Below are 16309 nucleotides of genomic sequence, written 5' to 3' on the forward strand. Positions count from 1 at the left end.
AAAAAATTAGAATTTTCAATACCGTCTGTAACGGATATTCATTACACTCAATTTTTCCTGATGCTATCTTCTCCCTTAGCATCCATAAAACTACAGAGTACTGGTCTCCTGCCTCGCCTATAAGTCCTCCTGTAATTCCTTTCCAAACTGCTCTTCCTGCCACCACCTAATTGAATTTCCTCACGAGCCACATTCTCTATATAAACTATCTTCTTCAAGGAAGTCATATACTCTCCTGACTTTAGTTATGTAAATTCTGTATTTTAAAAATGTAATTCATTATATGACTTATTTTTATGACTTTATATGACATTAAATTTTTTATATGACTTTTTACTTTGTAGGGAAAATATTCAGATTTATTTATTGGGAAAATTCTGGCCAGCCAAATTTGTATAAAAAACTTTTCAGGAGACTTTCTTTCATGAATTTAATTTGAAATATTTTTTAAAACATAGTTAAATAAATTTTTTAAATTATATTTCAATGATTCTTCAAATTTACCAGATCACCTTACAAAGAATTCTAATATTTCTATATACTTTTTGGGATTTAAATAAATAGAAAAGAATATTTTACCTGGTTGGCACAAAATCTTGAAGCCAAAAATAGGAGATCAGTGTTGATAATATTATAGATAAAGAGGTTGCAAATCCTTTTAAAATATTATCTGCATACTTAATAACAGCAGCTATTACAAGGCCTCCAAGTGCCTGCAGAAGTTTTAAAAAAATTTTTTAAAACACATATATAAAACTGCATTTCCAAACAATTTCATTATTTAATAAAACTTTAGGCTTTTGTCCTATAAATTCAATCCCATTATAGTAAGGGATTTATTTTAAACATCTCTTATAACCAACAGACTTCTAGGTTTTGTTCAATAGCCCTCTTATTTCAAAAGGCATTTAATAAAAGTAACTACCAGGACAATCTGCAGTTTGTTATAATGGAGTTTGAGCATATTACAAATAAAATGTCTATTGTTATCCAATTTAGTAATTAAACATCACTTGTTTGACAAATATGGGAGGACTGGTCACTCTAAATAGTGAAATATTTTTACTTTTGAGTAAAATTAGTAATTGGAGTCATGTCACAGCCTTTCAATGGCCTCTTAATTTGGCCTTTTTCCTATAGTTTCTCCCCATTCAAATCCACCTCTCATTGCTGTCAGATTAAGCTTCCTAAAGCACAGTATTAATTTTGCTTTTTAAGACTGTAGAAAGAACTTTCTACCTAGTCCCCGTCAAATTCCCAATTTCAGCTACTTTAATAATGAGGTTTTAGTATACTATACACTTTTGCTTTCTGCCAAACACTACTTAACAATTTCCAAATCTGGGTTACCTATTGTAACAACTTTCTCTTCCTTCCTTCCTTCCTTCCTCCCTCCTTCCCTCCTTCCCTCCTTCCCTCCTTCCTTCCTTCCTCCTTCCTTCCTTCCTCCTTCCTTCCTTCCTTCCTCCTTCCTTCCTCCCTCCCTCCCTCCCTCTCTTCCTCTCTTTCTTTCTTTCTATCTTTCTTTTTTGAGATAGAGTCTCACTCTCTTGCCAGGCTGGAGTGAAGTGGTGCGATCTCTGCTCACTGCAACCTCCGCCTCCTAGGTTCAAGCGATTCTCCTGCCTCAGTCTCCCGAGTAGCTGACACTACAGGCACACACCACGACGGCCAACTAACTTTTTTGTAATTTTAGTAGAGACAGCGTTTCACAGTGTTGGCCAGTATGGTCTCGATCTCTTGACCTCGTGATCTGCCTGCCTTGGCCTCCCAAAGTGCTGGGATTACAGGTGTGAGCCACAGTCCCTGGCCCTGTAACAACTTTCAGAACACCTCTTCTACGATGGAAGCTTTATTTAGAGAAAGTCATAAATTATGCCAATTGAGCTTACTAATGTTGTCGTTCACCTATTTACTCCCTATTGAATCCCTCATGCCAGTTATACCAAACTTTATTTTTCTCGTGTCTTCAGCCCCTTTTTAAGAGAAGGGGGTTTCCTCTCTTTGTTGGAATAAGATACATCATGCACAAACCCTCTTGACTCACCCTATCTCCACTTCAAATTTTCTCTTAAATTTTGTTTTCAAATTTTCCTTTATCCTTGTCTCCTTTTCTGTTATCTTAAAAACAGAAGTATCCTACCTACTTTTAAAACACAACTATCTTTTGCCATCTTCACCTTCCTTTCTGGAACCTTGCTGCTTAGGCTTCAAATATCTCTAGAAGAACAGGAGGCTCTGAGGACAGTGACTTGTATCTTCATTTTTATATCCTCTAGAATTCTCAATATGTATTTTTTGAAGATGTAATTAATTACTCAACCCTTGAACAATTTCAAGCTATATATAAATTAAATTTGACAGAAGTTTTCCAATATGTAACTACAATATGAGGCTATGAACTGTCACAGAATTAAATATCTAGATCTGCTTCTTGGGTCTTAATGGCTGATCACAGACTTCCTGTACAATGATAAGACTTGTAGAAAAATCAAATTATATTTGCCCTTAGCTTCAACTCTTTTATTCTTAAACTTGTACTTTCATTATGTTATATTTAAATAGCACATAGTTCATTAAAGACCCCTTTTCAAAATAAGTTTTCATTACAGCATTAAGATCACTTTTATTTTAACTTCCTTGAATAAACTAGATACAATGAGATCACTAACAGGAGAAACCTTTTTTCCTCACATCAGTATATCAGGAGCTACTTTGATTCTTTATATTAAAATAGAGTTTATTAGCATTAAATCTAAGACTTTAAATGCTTTACCTGAAGAACAACCACTATCCAGGTCAGTTGATTATATCCCTGAAAAAATCCATTCTTTGATACCAGTTCTCCATCATAAATGTATACACCCATTAATCCAAATATACTTCCGAAGAAACCTAAAAAAAAAGTAAAGACTACATGATATATCATTTAGTTTGTCTGAAGAGATATATTTTTCCACTGACATTTCAAATAATTTTATACTTAACTTTTTCTTTTTGATAAAATTAGATTACTTTTTAAAATTTTTACTTGGTTTTGCAAACTTAACAAAAGTATACTTAGTACTATATTATGACTACAAGACAAAGACCATACAAATAAAAAAAGACAAAGACATAGAATATTAAAAAAAAACAGACATTACCAACTTTGGAGCACTAAAATAATACAATGCACAAATTAGATGATTACATGGCTAGCCCATTCAAATACTTTATGTGCAAATTGCTCACATTTGGGATATGCCATTGTTCTATCTTCCTCTTGCTAGTTCTAGATTTTCAAATATTCATGCATACAAATATAAAAGCTCAGGGCTGGGCACAGCAGCTCACATCTGTAATCCCAGCACCTTGGGAGGCCGAGGTGGGCAAATCACCTGAGGGTGGGTGTTCGAAACAAGACTGACAACATGGAGAAACCCCATCTCTACTAAAAATACAAAATTGGCTGGGCATGGTGGTGCATCCCTGTAATCCCAGCTACTCAGGAGGCTGAGGCAGGAGAATCGCTTGAACCTGGGAGGCAGAGGTTGCGGTGAACCGAGATTGCACCACTGCACTCCAGACTGGGCAAGAGAACGAGACTCCATCTCAAAAAAAAAAAAAAAAAAAGAAAAAAAGAAAAAAAAGAAAAAGAAAAGCTCAGGCAGGGGGTACAGTATTTTTCAGTATTTTTCCTTATTAAGAAGTTTCAAAGCTGGGTGCAGTGGCTCACACCTGTAATCCCAGCACTTTGGGAGGCCGAGGCGGGCGAATCACCTGAGGCCGGGTGTTCAAGACCAGCCTGACCAACATGGAGAAACCCTGTCTCTACTAAAAATGCAAAAAAACTTGCAGGGCATGGTAGTGCATGCCTGTAATCCTAGCTACTTGGGAGGCTGAGGGAGAAGAATTGCTTGAACCCAGGAGGCAGAGGTTTCAGTGAGCCAAAATCATGCCATTGCATTCCAGCCTGGGCAACAAGAGCAAAACTCCATCTCAAAAAAAAAAAAAAGAAGAAGAAGAAGGAGTTTTGGGCACAGTGGCTCACGCCTGAAATCTCAGCACTTTGGGAGGCCAAAGCAGGAGACTCACTTGAACCCAGGAGTTTAACACCAGCCCGGGCAGCATAGCAAGACTCCATCTCTACAAAAGAAATTTTTAATTAGCTGAGTGTAGTGGTACATGCCTGTAGTCCTAGTTACTCATGTGGCTGAGGTGGGACAATCACTTGAGCCCAGAAGTTTGAGGTTACAGTAAGCTATGATTCTACCACTGCATTCCAGTCTGAGCAACACAGTGAGATAATCTCTAAATAAATAAATAAATAAATAAAGTTTTGTTTTGATAGTATAATAACTAATATCCAGAAAAATCATGGCTAAGAAATAGTCATAGAAAACATTAGATTCTGTGTTACTAAAGTTTCACTGTTAGAGAAAGTCAACTTGATGAGAGCAGAAACTGTCTTGTTCATGCTGAATCTCGTCTCAAAAACATAGTCTATCATATGACTATTGGAACTAAGAGATTCCCAGAAGCATTGCTAGGCTATAAAGAAAGAAATGCATGCTTATAGGACCACTTCTTCTGAGTAGCCTTTGAAATATATGCAGTTAAAGAGTACAAGGGTAAAGCAATTTTTATAAATAAAGTCATAATTAATCAAAGTATTCCACAAGAGAAAGAAGTGAAAAGGATGTGAAACGCTCTAAAATTCCACTTAAGCCAGCTTTATCCTTTTTTTTTGAGACAAGATCTCGCTTTGTCACCCAGGCTGGAGTACAGTGGCACAACTGCAACCTCTGCCTCCTGGGTTCAAGTGATTTTCCCACCTCAGCCTCCCAAGTAGCTGGGATTATAGGTGTACGCCACCACACCTGGCTAATTTTTGTATTTTTAGTGACACAGGGTTTCACCATGTTGGCCAAGCTGGTCTTGAACACACATATATATAAAATACATAAACACACATATATAAAATACCATCAGATGAGTTTTATATATAACATGTGTGTGTATACACACACACACACACACATATATGTGTGTGTGTATATATATATATATATTTTTTTTAGAACGGTTTTACTGTGCCACTCAGGCTGGAATGCAGAGGCACAATCACAACTCACTGCAGCCTTGACTTTTTGGGACTCAAGTGATCCTCCCACTTCAGCCTCCAAGTAATTTGGACCACATGCACATGCTACCATGCCTGGCTAATTTTTGTGGGTTTTTTTGTATAGACAGAGTTTTGTGGTGTTGCTCAGGCTGGTCTCCCCAATTCCTAAGCTCAAGCAATCTGCCTCCCTTGGCCTCTCAAAGTGCTAGGATTACAGGTGTGAGCCACTGCATCCCGCCTTGTATATATATATATTTTAAGAAACAGGGTCTCACTATGTTGCCTGGATCTCAAACTCCTGGTTTTCAAGCAATCCTCCCTTCTCAGCCTCCCAAGTATCTGGGATTAGTAGCATAAGCTACCACATCTGGCTAAAGTTTTTTAATTTAAAAAGACTTTTTAATTACTAAAAAAGTGTACATTATAGAAAGATACACATATGTCATACATGTCAGTATGAACAAATCTACTGCATTCTAACAGTTGCATAATATTCCTCTGTATGGATTACAATAGAAAATATGTAACCACATGTAACAGGAATTATTCTAAGTGCTTCACGTATGTTAACTCGCATACAACACTAGGAGGTAGATACTTTTATGTTCATTTTATAGATGAAAAAACTGAAGCACAGAGCGATTGCATAACTTGCTCACACTACTGGTAAATCATGGGTTTAGGAGAGAATATGATCTTAATCACTATACTATATATTATATCAATAATTTATTTAACCAGTCCTCTAAATGTTTCCTGTTTTTTTGGATTGTAACCAATGGCTGAAACAATAATCCTGACATCTATCTTTGTGCTCTTATAGGATAGATACTTATCCAGACTTGGAATTCTTACATTACAGCCTACATGTGTTTAAAATTTTGGCAAATATTCCCAGATTGAAATCCAACACGGTCATATCAATCTATACTCCTGGCAACAATAGGTAATAGATTTACTGCTTCTCTATTCTCTGGCTAATGTTAGATTTTGCCATGTTAATCTTTGACAATTTGATGTTTGAAAAATGCTATTACATTGTTTTAATTTGTTCTTGTAATTTTGAATTGTGATAGGCAATTATTTAAGTATTCTTTCAAAAACATTAAGTCTGTTACTGTTTTTTTTCTATGAGCATTGGAGTTTATGTGGTGACCAAAGAATAAGAAATCCATGAAGCACATTAGAATCATGATTGCTGCTTTGTCTTCCATTTTTATCTTACAATTCAAGAAAAGTTTAGGCCACTCACACAAACCTTGACTATTTCTTTTTTTCTTATATTGCATATTTATAAAAATAGTTGACATTTATTAGTGCTCACTATATGTAAGATACTTTATTCTTTTTTTTTTTTTCTTTTGAAATGAAGTTTCGCTCTTGTTGCCCAGGCTAGAGGGCAGTGGTGCAATCACAGCTCACTGCAACCTCCGCCTCCCAGGTTCAAGCGATTCTCCTGCCTCAGCCTCCCGAGTAGCTGGAATTACAGGCACCTGCCACCACACCCAGCTAATTTTTTTGTATTTTTAGTAGAGACAGGGTTTCATCATGTTGGCCAGGCTGGTCTCAAACTGCTGACCTCAAGTGATATGCCAGCCTTAGCCTCCCAAAGTGTTGGGATTACAGGCGTGAGCCACAGCGCCAAGCCTAGACACTTTATTCTAAACACTTTACATGTATTAATCTCATTTAATCCTCATAGTAACACATGAGACAGGTAGTATAATTTAGTCCATTTTGCAGATGAGGAAAGTGAAGCAGAGAAACCTAAGTAACTTCCCTATAGTCACATAGGTGGCACATGATGAAATCAGGATTTGACTGGTCTGACTTCAAAGCCAAGTATTCTTAACCCCTCTGCGATAGACGCATTACTTCTGAAATGGTGCTTAATGCTTTTAAAGCCTGTGAGCTTACCATCTAGACAAACTAAAGAAGCTAATAAAATTTTTCTTTAAAAATATTTACCTTGAATATTTAAAAGAAAAAAAATGACACATTTCTACAAATTTTGCAGAGAAACTTAAAGAAATCCTATGTGATAAAATGAAGGTTCAATCTGTTATTACATTATTTGAAAACAGCTAGAAGGATGAACTTTAATAAGGAAAATTTGACATAAAATAATAGGCTATTAGAAGTACAGACAATTTAATGTGTAGGGCCTGGAGGGGGCTATATGATTGCTGATCAAGCAGATAAGGTACAACAGAGCCACACTACCTGGATTCAAATCCTGGGTCCATTACTTACTAGTAATGTGAGCTTAGACAAGTTATTTAACCTCTCTGAGCTTTAGTTACCTCATGTATAATATGGTATATGGACAGAAAAACAAATAGTGGTTTCATAGGTAAACCTCAAAGTCACAAGGACAAAAGCTTAAAATAGAATGTGTTGATTTGCAGATGAGTTGCTTTTCACATGGGCAGTTCTATATACCATCATTCAAAATGAATGTATGCCAGGAATACTAAATGTGGAATCTTCATAGGGGGATTTAAATATTATAATACTAAAAGAAGTTTAAATATTTGTTCAAAGGCTTCAATGTGAGATGTTTTTTCTTTTAAACTACCTTCAATAAGAAAAATGCTGCAGTACTTAAGGGCTAACACATAACATTTTAAAATCAAATGGGACAAAAATTCATCATTTCAAACTTCCTTCATTTATTTATCTTAATCATCCTTTCCAGGAATAAAATATGTAAGTTATTTGCAAAAACTTCTGTGAAAGAAGTGGCAACCAAGGATAAAGTTACTAAGGCTCCAAATAGTAAAGACAGAAACAGGCTACACACACCTTTATGTCACAGATGTAAGTTTTTCATATTCTTAAATAAAAGGCATTGATTTAAAATAAAATTTTTTAAAAGACAAAAACATTGCCAGATATTTGGATCAATAGCAGATTTTATGCAAGGCTCATTTGTTTAAAGATGTATAGAAATCTTTAAACATAACAAAATAATCACTTTTAAAATAATATTAGAAAACATTTAAAACTTACCAAGCTGAATGTTTCTTATCCACACCGATTGTTTTGTTTCTTTTAAGATTTTCTCAAAGTAAACCCCAGCAAAGCCACTTGAAAAACATGCTGTGAGAACTGCCATGAGCCCTACAAATTGAGAGCCAGCTGAAAGTTCCTTAGAATCAAGTTGAGAATCTGAGGGCCACTAAAGAAGAAGAAAAATAAAATTGAAGTTTAATTCCTATAATATTTTACATAAACATATTGAGAGCCCACTCTTGGACCATAACTTAAAAAATGCAACCAATATCATTTTGGGGATTGCAGAGGAGAGCTTTTGACATAAAACCTTACAATCATTTGATTTTTTTCCTCACAGTGATAATATATTACTATTCAACTTATAATTTCAAAAAGTACCTTAGAAATAATAAATATTTTACACTTCATATCTTACAGAGACCAATGTTACCTTGAGATAATTCCTTAAAGTTTAATTTATTAAAAAGCAACATCTCAAATATAGGTAAAAGAAAGAATGAGAATTTGAGAATTTTATTATTGCTGCCTCAGCAAAAGTAGAGATCAGCTGGAAAGTGGTGTGCTAAATCAAGTATAATAAAGGGAAGCTATTGGGAGGTGAACCCCAAACACTGTCAGGAAAAGACAGTCCATCAGATAGTGAGGGAAAACTGAGTACAGGACACTAGAAACAAAATGTGTTGGAAGGGCCTCCCAGATCATTGCACCAGGGATGGTACCCTATGGCTTGTATGTTACTGACCCTTAATCTCATCAATTGATATCTTGTAACTACTGTTAAATTTTCTTTTGCATCTATTTCTTCCCTCCTCAGTTTGATCTTCTACTAGTTAGACTTCTTTTTTTGAGACATAGTCTCACTGTCACTCACGCTGGAGTGCAGTGCATGATCATCATGGCTCACTGAAGTCTCAGCCTCCCTGGGCTCAGGTGATCTACCTTAGCCTCCCCAGTAGTTGGGACTACAGGTGCAGACCACCACACCCAGCTAATTTCTGTATTTTTTGTAAAGACAGGGTTTCACCATGTTGCCCAGGATGGTCTCAAACTCGTGGGCTCAAGCAATCTGCCTGCCTTGGCCTCCCAAAGGGCTAAGATTATGGGTGTGAGCCACTATGCCCAACCTAGCTGGACTTCTTAAAGCCATTTTTCCTTCTCAACTGTAATTTTCATAGCTACCAAAGACTTTTCAATTAATGTGTTAACTAATTTTTAACAACAAATTGTTCATTCTCTATTATGAGTAAGTTCATACTCATTCCTTATCTCTCGAAACTACCTACTCTTTTCCTGGGTTCTCTCCTCCAATCTTTATATTTATTCTAGTCCAACAGACTCTTTGTGATGATAGAAATGTTCTGTATCTTCACCCTCCAACAGGGTAATCACTGCTTTTACGTGGCTACTGAGCACTTGAAATGTGAGTAATGTGACCAAGGAACTGAAATTTTAATTTAATTTTAACTAATTAAATTTAAATAGCTACATATTGGCTATTTAAATACATTTTGACTACCCTCTTGGACAGTGTAGTTCTGCAGCATAGTTTATAGAAATCCCCTCTACCCTAGAGTTGATTCACAGAAGCACTGACATCTCTTTTGAGCTCAAGTCCAAGATTTCAGTTGCCGCTATCCAGAAACTTATCCCCTTAAAGCCAATGTGACTAAAATGTACATATTCCTCTTCAGAGCAAAATGCCTTTTGATACCTTTATATCTATTAAAAATGTCACCATTCAAACCTAGGTTTCTTAATCTCCTTACTCACCATTCCCTGTGATATTTATTGGTCTCACACTCATACTGATTCTTCCCTTGTAACAACTCTGTCATCACTACTGTGGGACATTCCAATCCCATTAACCTGCCAGTTTGGGTCCCTGTCGTGCTTTCTAACTCCTCTCCATTCCTTCAGTCTTTCTCCCCTCCAATCTGCCCTGCATGCCTCTAAGATTTCTCTGATATGCCTCTCTCCCTTCCAACTCTCCAGTGAGGCCTTACAGCCAAAAGCAGTCAAGACTAAGCTCCTGTCTCAATAGTGAAGACCATGTATAATGTAGGACCAATCTGTATTTTGTAATTTCATCTCTCACTATATCTCTGTGAATTCTTTATTCTGATCAAAGAAGACTATCACCACTCCTTAACTTATCTTGTGCTTATCCACAGATCAACATCTGTATTGTTTTGAACATACCTTTTATGTAATGCTTTTTCTGGTATTTCAGACCTACTGAGACACAAATAGTGAAAACAGTTTTAAAGAGATTTGGTTCTGGCTCTGCCACTACTAGATTGGTATCATAAGCAATTTCATTAACCTCTTTGAGTTTCAATAATTCTTTCGTAAGCTGGGAAGAATAATATCTACCTTAAACAGGTTTAACATAAGATAATACAGGGTAAGCACTGAGTAGGGTACCTGGCACGTAAGTATTCAGCATACAAATTTCATTATAATTATTACCTTTCAACACCTAATGTAACTCCAATAATATCCCTGAAGCTTTCCCAGGAGTGATCTATACTTACAGGATATAAAATCAGATGACAACTAGTCATGTAAAAACAAATGTCATTGTTTGTCCTGATCTTAAACTGTATTTAAGTCTTGCTAATTAGGCACTATAAATGGAAGGAGCAATGAAACACAGCTGCTGCCTTCTAGGAACTTAAGTTGTAAGGGTAAACAGACATATAAATGAGCATTTAACTATAAGATAAATACTTTGGAAAAGATATATACAAAGTACCACGGTAGTAGAGAAGAAGGCATAAATGTTATGCCTGTGATGTTAGGAAGGTATTCTGGTAGAGGCAGACTTTAAGACTCAGCTGAGTCTTAAAGGTAGGAGTTAGCCAGGCAAAGAAAGGGGAGAAAGCATTGCAGGCACAAGAGAAAGAATGGATAAATGCTCAGCTGTGCAAAATAGCCTCTACAAACTGCTCAGTTGTAGCAATTCAGAGTGTGAAGTATGCAGCAGCAGAAATGAGCCTGGAGCTGTAGGTACCTTTCAGAAGGTCTAGTGTGTCACACTAACCACTCTAAGCTTTATCCTATAGGTCCGTGTTCCTGAAGCTTCAGTTATTTGCCTATCATTTCATGGTTTTTGTCAAACTCATGTTCCACCTGAACTATTAATAACTTTTTAATTTAAAATACCTTACTGTTTGAAACAATGCCTACTTTAGCTTACTCTAAGCAATATTTATGAAAATAAGAATTTGATATGCCACTTATACATTTGTAATACTCATTTAAAATAAATATTAAAAATATTAGGCCTGGGACGGTGGCTCACGCCTCTAATCCCAGCACTTTAGGAGGCTGAGGTGGGTGGATCACGAGGTCAGGAATTTGAGACCAGCCTGGCCAACATAGTGAAACCCCGTCTCTACTAAAAATACAAAAAATTAGCCAGGTTTGGTGGTGGCCAACGGTAATCTCAGCTACTGGGGAGGCTGAGGCAAGAAAATCGCTTGAACCTGAGAGGTGGAAGTTGCAGTGAGCTGAGATTGTGTCACTGCACTCCAGCCTGGGCAATAGTGCAAGACTCCATCAAGGAAAGGAAAGGAAAGGAATGAAAGGAAGGAAGAGGGAGAGGATGGGGGAGGGAGAGGGGAAAAAAGAAAGGCTGGACGTGGTGGCTCACGCCTGTAATCCCAGCACTTTGGGAGGTGGAGGCTGGTGGATCACAAGATCAGGAGTTCAAGACCAGCCTGGCCAACATGGTGAAAGCCTGTCTCTACTAAAAATACAAAAACTAGCCAGGTGTGGTGGTGCACACTTGTAATCCCAGCTACTCGGAAGGCTGAGGAGAATCGCTTGAACCTGGGAGACAGAGGTTGCAGTGGGCCGAAATTGGACCACTGCACTCCAGCCTAGGACAGAGAGGCACTCCATCTCAAAAAAGAAAAATTTTTATTCATGATTTACATTGTCACACTTCAGGGAAAGTGATGGCATGAACTGAGGAATTATTAGGATGTAAGTATTAATAAAACCTTCCTTCAGAACAAGTATCACTGAGGACTAATAAAAATAATAATAAATAATAAGGCCAAGCACAGTGGCTCACACCTAACACTTTGGGAGTCTGAGGCAGGACGAACACTTCAGCCCAGAAGTTTGAGACTAGCCTGGGAAACATAGTGAGACCCCGTCTCTATATAATTTTTTTAAAAAAGGAAAAAAATAATAATAAAATTAACCTCCCCCCCAAGAAGAGATGAAATCTCCAAAAATAAAGATATAACTTAGAAGAAATAACAAGCCTGCAAGCAACCACAGTATTTACAAGGAGTCTCACAGAAGCGATCCCTATGAAGAAAACCAATAAGGAATCATTAGAAAAATAAAAGAACCAGGAAAAAATGGTATCAGTGAAGCTGACAGAAAATAAAAAGGGAGTGGCTAATAATCTCAAATGCTACAGATAGCCAACAAAAATCAATTTTCTTTAAAACACAGTGTCTTATTTCCCTAATTAGAATGTTCATTTCCGTAGGTAATATAATTTTATTTGATTAATTCCTCTGTATTACTTATACTCCCAACGTAGTATGTCACAAAAAGGAAGCCCTCAAAACATATGCTAGTTGTGAGGAATAACATTTGCTGGCTTCAACAAACAATAGAACCATATTCTCCCCACAAAATAAATACGGTTTTGAAACTGTGATAAATATAAAAAATATATACTTATCTTGAATAGTTACCTGTACAAAAGCAACTCCTGTCATCAAAATTACTAGGGAGAGCCACTGGTATATGCCCAATTTTTTACTAAGCATAGACACAGAAAATAATGCTGTTGTAAGAATTTTCAACTGATATGTGACCTGAAAAAGAAAACAGTAATATTATTGATGTGTGTTTGTTTCTTAAGAGTACTATTAGAAATGTATTTTAAGCACTATGGCACTATGCCTGGTGGTTGCACCTGGCTGGGAACTGGGGTCTAAAGCTTCAGTTAATGCTACTCTCAGGAATCTGATGTACCAGAGAACTTTGGACGCTTTAGGCAATAATGCAAAATGAATTGAACCTTTTTATTGTAAATTAGGTTGCAACAGGCAAGCAAAGACAAAATTATCTCCACAGCCACTGCCACTCTTGCAGATACACAAGGATGCATGCAGTCTAGAGGCCTGGATATCAACCTGCCCCACCTGCCACAAAGAGCACCTGCACAGACCATCCAAGGGCCTGAGGACAAGCCTACCCCACCCACCACTGCTTGCACGTGCCTCCAGGGACTTGAAAATGAGCCTGCTCTTGTCTACTGCCCATGCATGTCTCCTGGGGGTTAGCACTGACTTGCACAACATGTTGCCACCACTGCTGGCACACACCCATGCACACAAACTGGGGACCTGAAAACTGGATTGCCTAGCCTACGCTTTCACCAGTGACACTCATGTACACCACTTGGGGACCCAAGATTGGCCTACTACTGCTCCTGCTACTGCCAATGCCACAAACGCCACCCAAGAACTGGAAGACCCACCCACCTGCCCAGCCCAGTGCTGCCTCCAGCAGCACTAAAACAAGCTGCTGGGAGGCCCAAGGACCAGCCACCTGGATCCACCACTGCTAGAATCTGCATACACCATTTGGGGGCCCAAGAACTAGCATACCTGGCCCACCACTGTCACCACTGGAGCCCAAGGACCAGCCTGCCTGGTATCCCCATCACCAGCAAAACCTTGCCACAACCTCTGCTAACAACTGCGGTGGAAGCCACTGAGGAACCAGACAGACTCCACTGACATTGATTATAGCCAAAGAAATCATATAGAGACTATATATTCCTGTGCCCACCCAGAATCAAAGCCAAAGCACCCGACCCAACCAATATTATGCATAGATCTGTATAAAAATGTCTTTCCCTATGAAAGGTAATCTCCAAAACTGGAAGAAGTTACTGTTATACCAGATGCACAGATATCAATGTGAAGACACAAGAAACACAAGAAACCAAGGAAATACGACACTTCCAAAAGGACACAATAATTCTCCAATAACACGTCCCAATGAAAAGAAAATATAAAAGGCCTGAAAAGAATTCAACATGATATCTAGAAAGTTTAGTGAGATACAAGAGAACACAAGACAGTATAAACAAAATAGAACAATTCATCATCTGAATGAGTTATTCAACAGAGAGATATCATAAAAAGAACTAAATAAAAATCATAGAAATAAATAATTCAATAAATGAAATTAAAAATCCAATCAAGAGCTTCAACATTAGATTAGATGAAACAGAATAAAGAATTTCTGAACTTGAAGTCAGGTATTTTGAAATAAGCCAGTCAAATAAAAAAAAAAAAAAAGAGACGCCTGTAATCCCAGCACTTTGGGAGGCCGAGGTGGGTGGATCACGAGGTCAAGAGATTGAGACCATCCTGGTCAACATGGTGAAACCCCATCTCTACTAAAAATACAAAAAATTAGCTGGGCATGGTGGCGCGTGCCTGTAATTCCAGCTACTCAGGAGGCTGAGGCAGGAGAATTGCCTGAACCCAGGAGGCGGAGGTTGCGGTGAGCCGAGATCACGCCATTGCACTCCAGCCTGAGTAACAAGAGCAAAACTCCGTCTCAAAAAAAAAGAGAGAAAAAAAGATTCAACCCCAAAAAGATCTTTAGCAAAGTACATTATAGTCAAACTATCAGAAGTCAAAAGACAAAGAGAAAATGCTAAAAACAGCAAGAGACAAGCATCAAGTTACATATAAGGGAATCTCCATCAATCTAACAGCAGATTTTTAAGAGAAACATTATAGGCCAGGAGAGAATGAGATGATATATTCAAAGTCCTGAAAGAAAAAAAAAAACCTGCCAGATAAAAATACCATATGTCATAGGCTGGGCGTGGTCTCATGCCTGTAATCCCAACACTTTGGGAGGCCGGGGTGGGTGGGTCACGAGGTCAGGTGTTTGAGACCAGCCTGATCGACATGGTGAAACCCCGTCTCTACTAAAAATACAAAAATTAGCCGGGCGTGGTGGTGGACACTGGTAATCCCAGCTACTCAGGAGGCTGAGACAGGAGAATTGCTTGAACCCAGAAGGCGGAGGTTACAGTGAGCCAAGATCTCACCACTGCATTCCAGCCTTGGCAACAGAGCAAGACTCTGTCTCAAAAAAAAAAATAATACCACCATACACAGTGAAACTATTGTTAAAATGAATGCAGACTGGGCGCGATGGCTCATGCCTATAATCCCAGCACTTTGGGAGGCCAAGGCAAGTAGATCACCTGAAGACAGAAGTTCGAGACCAGCCTGGCCAAAATGATGAAACCCTGTCTCTACTAAAAACACAAAAATTAGCAGGGTGTGGTGGTGTGTAGCTGTAATCTCGGCTACTCAGGAGGCTGAGGCAGGATAATCACTTGAACCTGGGAGGCAGGGCTTGCAGTGAGCCAACATCATACCACTGCACTCTAGCCTGAGTGATGGAGCAGGACTCCGTCTCAAAAAACAAAACCGAATAAATGCAAAGCCAGGCTGGTAGAGTGTGCTTGTGGTCTTAGTGCCTGGAAGGATGAGGCAGGACAGGTTGAGCCCAGGAGTTTGAGACTGCAGTGCACCATATTGTGCCTGTGAACAGCCACTGCACTCCAGCCTGGGAAGCACAGCAAGACATCACTCTTTCCGAAAATAAAAATATCAAAAAATAAATCAAAATACATTTAAAATTTAAAAATAGATAAAATTTTTAAATAAAATGAAAGATAAAGTCTTTCCTAGACAAGGAAAAACTGAGGAAATTAATCACCACTAAACCAGGCATATATGAAATGCTTAGGCCAGGCACCTGTAATCCCAACACTTTGGGAGGCCAAGGCGGGGAGATCTCTTCGAGCTCAGGAGTTTGAGACCAGCCTGGGAAACATGACAAAACCTCGTCTCTAAAAACACATGAAAGTTAGCCAGGCATGGTGGTGTGCACCAGTAGTCCCAGCTACTTAGAAGGTTGTGGGAAGATGGCTTGAACCTGGGAGGCAGAAGTGGCAGTGAGCCAAGATTGTGCCCCTGCACTCCAGCCTGGGTGATACAGCCAGACCTTGTCTCAAAAAAATAAAAAGAAGAAAAAGAAAAAGGTGCTTAAAGGAGTCCTACGCCTGAAAGTCAGTATCTACCATGATAAAAGCACATGAAAGTATAAAACTCA

General features: G+C 38.2%; 2 protein-coding genes across 3 annotated transcripts in view; both read right to left on the reverse strand.

The window, feature by feature from the left end:
- Positions 1-668, reverse strand: part of MFSD14A (major facilitator superfamily domain containing 14A) — a 70442-nt gene extending 69774 nt beyond the window's left edge. The window contains exon 1 of the mRNA XM_012458452.3: positions 580-668. The gene's annotated coding sequence lies outside the window, so the exon portion shown is untranslated. The remainder of the gene's footprint in view (positions 1-579) is intronic.
- SLC35A3 (solute carrier family 35 member A3) overlaps positions 1-16309 on the reverse strand; it is a 57916-nt gene that overhangs the window by 8830 nt on the left and 32777 nt on the right. For both annotated transcript variants that reach the window (XM_012458456.3, XM_012458455.3), the window contains exons 4-7: positions 12847-12969; positions 8120-8288; positions 2777-2895; positions 580-713 (exon numbers count right to left, since the gene is read on the reverse strand). In XM_012458456.3, coding sequence (XP_012313879.1) covers positions 580-713; positions 2777-2895; positions 8120-8288; positions 12847-12969 — 545 coding nt within the window. The remainder of the gene's footprint in view (positions 1-579; positions 714-2776; positions 2896-8119; positions 8289-12846; positions 12970-16309) is intronic.

Source organism: Aotus nancymaae, unplaced genomic scaffold (genome assembly GCF_030222135.1).
Source record: "Aotus nancymaae isolate 86718 unplaced genomic scaffold, 86718_ANA_hifiasm-v0.15.2.pri h1tg000103l, whole genome shotgun sequence".
Classification (NCBI taxonomy): Eukaryota; Metazoa; Chordata; class Mammalia; order Primates; family Aotidae; genus Aotus; species Aotus nancymaae.